Below are 6,766 nucleotides of genomic sequence, written 5' to 3'. Positions count from 1 at the left end.
TAGGGGGTAAAAGGTTTTTTCCAAAGTTCGATATTGTTACAACAATTTCGATCAAAGTTTGGATATATTTCAGATTTTTTCCCTAATATAAATAATTCAAAAATTATTTATACCTCTAATCAAATATATTTCAGATATTTTCCCTAATATAAATAATTCAAAAATTATTTATACCTCTAATCAAATACAGAATAAAATAATTCTATATTTCATAATAAAATTATTATACCTTATACATCATACAAAACGGAAACGGATTGTACCATTGGAAAAATGTAGAAATTGGGAGAAGACAGCAGCCCATTGGAATCTGTAACTACCATTACCAAAACAGAGTTCTCAAATCTCAATGTCTTCTTCCCTTTATCTTCCAATCAACAACTACTACTATTTTAACTTCATTTTTCCTCTCAAGAAAGAGATTCACATACCCTTTTCCTAATTTTACAATACAAGCAAAAAAACAGAACAGAAGAGAGCAAGAAAGATGAACATGTGGAGTAGACATGTTAGATGGTTGTCTACCTCAGTAGCAACAAATAGGAAAAACAATATGGGATGGTGGGACCATGTACAGCCAGCTCCTAAAGACCCAATCACCAGTGTCACTCAGGCTTTTCTTTCTGACCCAACTCCTCTCAAGCTCAATCTTGGTGTGGTACTGTTCTCTCCTTTTCAATTTATTTATTTGATTTTGATTTGACTCATAATTTAAGAAACTACTCTCTCCGTTTCATAAAAAATGACCTGGTTTGACTTGGCACGGAGTTTAAGTAAATAAAGAAGACTTTTGAATCTTGTGATCCTAAATTAAAGTTATGTCAAATGTACAAAATTGTTCTTAATCTTGTGGTCTTAAACATGTCACGTGGAAAGTAAAAAGTAAAATGTTACCAAAAAAGGAAAGAGGTCATTTTTTTTTAAACTGACTAAAAAGGAAAGAAGGTCATTCTTTGTGAAACGGAGGGAGTAAATGAACTTTTGAATATACCATATGTCCTTTAATTTTTTTTATTACAAAGTTAGAATTAAGAATTGTCCAAAAAGAAAACAAATTGTTTTTTTTTTAAAAACAGACTAAAAATAAAAGTAATACAAACAAATTGAAATCGAGATGGTAATTTTTTTCTTGATTGATTGATGGTAATTTTATTTTGTTACAACTTCTTATAAATAGGGAGCTTACAGAGATGATAAAGGAAAACCAGTAACTCTTGAGTGTGTTAGAAGAGCTGCTGAAAAGATTTCTGGCTGTGAAATCTTGTAAGTAGCATCTGTTTTTCTTTTTTTCTTTTTGATTCGAGTTAATGATAAAATCTTTGGCTAATTCAGAATCGAGATATGTTTTAATATAAATGGAGTGATAGGTTAGTTAGGTAAAGAGAACAATGAATAGTTGAGGTATGAAATTCACGAAAAAGTGATAGTTTAAGCGTATTTTTACCTTTATTGTTTGCATAAACTAGTGTTATATTTAAGGGCTGATGTTTCCTCTTTTTTCCCCTATGATTGAATAATTATTTTGGTTTAATGAGTGTACTCTAAGCTCATGTTGGATTTGATCAATCATATTTTTCACAATTTCCTTATTTAATTACTCGAATTTGTCTCATTATTGTTGTTATTGATGGTTGGACAATGTTCTTTCACTAATAGGTAATTAAGTACTTTAGATATATTGTTGGTACACCAGTCATTCCACACACCAAGTCGAGGTGTCTAGATGTGCCCTCTCAAAGTCGTTGGAGTGCTTACTTGCCAACTGTTTATGTATTAGGAATATTTTCTAGGTTCATCATATTTCATTGCAACCACAACCGTTGCTTTTCTCTTGGCAGGGAATCAACAAAAGCAACAACAAAATCAAAGTTTGTGCAGGACTGTATTAAATTGGCTTATGGAAATGACTCTAGTGTTGTTAGAGAAGGCAGGTTTGCTGGTGTTCCAGCTCTTTCTGGGACCGGTGCGTGCCGGCTATTTGCGGAATTCCAAAGGCGCTTCTATCCTAACTCACAAATGTTTCTACCAATGCCAACTTGGTCCAAGTAAATGTTTCTCACATTTATACTTCTTTTTCATGCCATGCCATTATTAATTAGTACTATGATTGAAATGTGTCCTCTTTTGAAGCCACCACGACATTTGGAGGGATTCTCAAGTTTGTACAAGAACCTACCACTATTATGATCCTGATACAAAAGGATTGCAATTTCAAGCCCTCGTGAATGATATCAAGGTTTGGTGAATTTTCTCTAATTGTGTTGCGAAATTGTTGTTTCAACTTCATCGCCAAATCTTACATCCTTACGTATGAGATTGTGAGCCTTTGTAAAAGATGGCTTATGTTGCTGATCTATTTAGAGGCCAGCAGTACACTCTGCCATGTGATGATGATTCATTTCAATTCGCGGTGTTTTTGTATGTGGTTACAATGTTTGCAAGGCGAACTCTTGTTCAGTTAACTTTCTTCTTTTGGAGTTTCGATTACGTTACCTGGCCCTATTCATTTGATAATCTCACAGAACGCTCCAGATCGTTCCTTTTTCTTACTTCATCCTTGCGCTCACAACCCAACTGGTGTCGACCCCAACTATGAGCAGTGGAAAGAAATCTCACACATATTTAAGGTTAGCGGCATAACTTGATACTTTTTTTTCCTCCTACTTATGCGTTTAGATAACTTCTTATGCACTATGTTTGTGAAAAATGTTTTCAGATCAAGAATCATTTTCCTTTTTTTGATATGGCTTATCAAGGAATTGCTAGCGGAGATGTTGAGAGAGATGCCACTGCTATTCGAATATTTCTAGAAGATGGACATCTATTGGGCTGTGCCCAATCTTTTTCCAAAAACATGGGCTTGTATGAACACCGAGTAGGTTGTGTCAGGTAGACAAACTTCAAGCTACAGTGTTCTGCAACTCCTCATTTTGAACAATGCCGAAATAATACTATACTTTAATTAGTTAAGACTATTCACGCAATCCATTGAACGAACAGAAAACATAAACGGTATAGATCCATAAACGGAGTAATTTCAACTTGTTCATTTTTAGTAATCCTGAGTCCACTTTAGTGATTAGTAGTCCACAAAAATGACCACAAAGTATTTGATTCTTTATGACTTCTTGATTAGTCTCCAGCTCTGAAACTTCCCGTCCTCTCGTTTTCTTTTTGGAAACCAGTATTGTCTCCAGGGATGATAAACAAGCCACAGCAATCAAGAGCCAGTTGCAGCGAATTGTCAGGGCAATGTACAGTAGCTCACCGGTTCATGGCCCATTATTAGTGTCAACAATCTTGAATGATGCTGATTTAAAGGCACTTTGGGAAGAGGAAGTTAAGGTAATTAATGTAACCATTATGTATGAGTAGTGAGTACTACTTTCTTACCATTCCATTTCCTTACGAACGTACCAATTATATATTTTCACATAAAGGTCATGGTGGATCGCTTAATCAATATGAGAATCACATTACGTCAAACTCTTGAAGAGTTGAACTCATCTTCGAGCTGGGAACATATAACGAAGCAGGTAACAATTCTTAAGTCTTTGCACAATCGCATATTAAATGCAGCTGCTAATTGTAAAAACTTCAGGTTGGAATGTTTTACTTCTCTGGTTTATCCCCTGAGGAAGTTAACCAATTGCAGAGGGATTTCCATATATACATGACTAACGATGGGCGCATCAGGTACTTATAACTCACTAAGATTTCTTCAATTTCAGTACTGATACCTATATACGCGATGCTGATGACATTATGATAATAAAGATGATATCAATAATAACATGAGAATAATGAATTTGTTGGTATTTGTTCAGCAAGGAAGAGTGGAGGGTATATTTTCCATTGCATGTATCTCTCTTCGTATCCCTCAAATCCATTTCTCTAAAAATACTTCATGTTAGAGTTACAATAGAGTATTTGTTTTTAAATTACCACAAAGCTTGCTACATCGTATATCGATTTAGTTGTTTTTCACAAGAAACTTAAGAAAGAAAACAGAAAGAACCAAAGGATTCTCACATTTCTTCTTTTTTTCATGCTTTTTGCAATTGACATGGCTGATGCAATATTGTCATATGGCAGCATGGCAGGGGTAACAAGCAGCAATGTAGACTACTTGGCAAGTGCAATCCATGAAGTTACCAAAGTGTAAATAATAGCAACTGTATTGGTTCAAAGCATTTTGAATATGTAGTTTAGCAATTCTTATTGAGATCTTGTGCAGAAAACCATTGTCTAATACTGTTAGAGGCTGTTCGGTAGGATGTATTAGAGAAAATAATACATGTATACACCTTATTCAGTACTATTCTTACACATAACAACCAATGATATTAGCAATATAAGGGTTAATAATATATCGATAAGCATGGTTTAAGATGGAACTGGCCTTGAATCACCAAGCCAAACATTGGATAAGAAAATAATCCCAGGATAATTAATCCCAACAATATAATTAATACATCTTATAATTTTGTAAAGGGGTCGTTTGATAGCTGGATAGGAAATAAACTATTCATGTATTAATATTTGTATTACTTATACAACGCTTGATAGGTAGATAGGAAATAAATTTTTCGTTTGTAAAATTAATATGACGTGTGGTTGACAATTTAGAAACTTATATAAATAATACATTACTAATACTAATCCCTACATTACTAATACGTGTATAACTCTAACCCAACTACCAAACGACTCTTATAATACATACACTCTACCAAATGACTCCTTATATTTGTTAAAGATGCAAATTTAACAAATATCTTGGGACGAAAGAAGTTTGGGACGCCTTGAGGCTTCACTATTTTTCCCTCCAACACTAGAATCCGTTCATATGCAGCTTCAAAACCTAAAGCAGGATGATCCAACTGTCACACAATATCTAGACAAGGCAAAATTGATTTTGGGTGAGTTAGCCTCTATTGGACGTCCTTTATGCCTTTCAAACCAGAACATATGCATATTCAAGGGGTCGGGTACCGAATTTAAAGATATTATTACCACCTTATTGGCGGGATCTCAACCTGTTACTTTTGCCGAGTTATATAGCCTCCTTCTGAACCATGAGTTCATCAATGGCTTGTACTAATTCTTCAACTATGACATCTTCATCAACGAATTCTTCATCAAGTTATTAGGGCACACATAAATTGCCTTGTACTAATTCTAGTTTTAATTCTCATCTCCAACCCTATTCTCTAGTTTACTCTTCAAATATAGAGTTCTCTATTTTTTCAGACAATCAACTCCAACGCAATTCTCTATTTTACTCTTTAAAGAAGAATCCTTTTTCTCTTTCCTCAATATTATATTACTAGTTTCTGGACACGTGCGTTGCGTTTGTGTCCTATGCAATATTTTATAAATTCGTTAGGACGATTAAAATTCAATGAAAACATGCGTATTACAATGCAACAATTGCAAATAAATGTTATGATAATAATTTTACTTTATACCAAAATTAAATTAAAGAAGTCTAATAGAGAAATATAGAAAAATAAACATAGAAGAAAAAAATAACATACGCATCCTTCTTAAGACTTTGATCATAATGTTATATAAATGTAACATTTAACGGTAGATATCACCGGAGACTAAGCAACTTCAGTAGAACTTAATGGTTGGGGAGAAATTATTTGAGCTCCATTGGATTCAAAAGCTTCTTTCATCCATCTGCAATTTATCTATTTGTCAGGAAATGGAAAATGTGATTTGAAATATAAAAAGAATGAATTTTTGCATACCCAAATTGTTTCTCAGAAAACATGTTCCCTTTCTAATGTTTGTATATCAGTTTGTTACCAGTTACTTATCGGCTATAACGATCCATCTACTTCTATTACTCTTTTTAATCCCATTACAATCATACCTCAATTACATGCTTTTTAGAGTCAGCATATGCATTCTCACTATTCATTTCACTCTATTTGGATCCATTTTATTCTAGTATTTACTACTAATTTATGGATCTCAAACAATACAAGTTCTCTATATTTCCTAATGAGACACATCTTAAGAAACTAAAAAGATTCCTAGTGAATTGGCCTAATGTATGTTTACCTTCTTCATGACAAAGCATAATTCCAATGATATGACTATCATATCTATTATGTACCTGATGATGCGATGGAGAAGGGAAGAGTTCACAATTGCAAGATAAGATCTAAAGCAAAGATCAAAAAATAAATAAAAATTAGTAATTAGCAAAGGCAAAGCAAATACAAGAGAAAACTATAAAAAAGATTAGAAGTAAAAAATGATAATTACTTTACAATACATATATAGGAATTGAAAATTATAACTATTCATATTCCAAAACTGAAGGGTCTATGCATTAGTTATACCATTCAATTATTTAAATGATTAGAAAATTGAAAAAATTTAATTTAATACGGAAAACTAATTAAATGCTTTGAAAACATAAAATAATATACTCCCTACGTCCCATTTTATATGTCACCTTTTTTACTTTGCACTTGCATTAAGAAATGATGTAACTTTACCCTTCTACCCTTATTTAATGTTTTCTTAAATCAACTTTATTAATAAATGACAAGATTAATTAACTATTCTATCAAGGGTATAATAGGCAAAATATGGTAATTTATGCATAAATTTTATAAAATCACAAGTATTGTGGTCCAACTATTTATAGAAATGGATGACATATAAAATGGAACGGAGGGAGTACGATTTAAGTAGCTAAAGTTGTATGGTTGCTGAAAATTGAGATTGAGCCATTGAAGAGACA

The 6,766-nt window shown here is 32.9% G+C and overlaps 1 protein-coding gene across 1 annotated transcript; it reads left to right on the top strand.

The window, feature by feature from the left end:
- Positions 1-283: 283 nt before the first annotated feature.
- Positions 284-4,321, top strand: LOC125865411 (aspartate aminotransferase, mitochondrial-like). The gene is made up of 10 exons (XM_049545605.1): positions 284-658; positions 1,178-1,263; positions 1,839-2,045; positions 2,131-2,236; positions 2,523-2,627; positions 2,717-2,889; positions 3,186-3,345; positions 3,441-3,536; positions 3,602-3,696; positions 4,096-4,321. The coding sequence occupies exons 1-10, from the start codon at positions 488-490 to the stop codon at positions 4,163-4,165; spliced, it is 1,269 nt and encodes a 422-aa protein (XP_049401562.1). The 5' UTR covers positions 284-487; the 3' UTR covers positions 4,166-4,321.
- The last annotated feature ends 2,445 nt before the right edge of the window (positions 4,322-6,766 follow it).

The sequence above is a fragment of the Solanum stenotomum genome, chromosome 5 (genome assembly GCF_019186545.1).
Source record: "Solanum stenotomum isolate F172 chromosome 5, ASM1918654v1, whole genome shotgun sequence".
Taxonomy (NCBI): Eukaryota; Viridiplantae; Streptophyta; class Magnoliopsida; order Solanales; family Solanaceae; genus Solanum; species Solanum stenotomum.
This window is presented reverse-complemented; position numbering and strand designations above follow the sequence as displayed.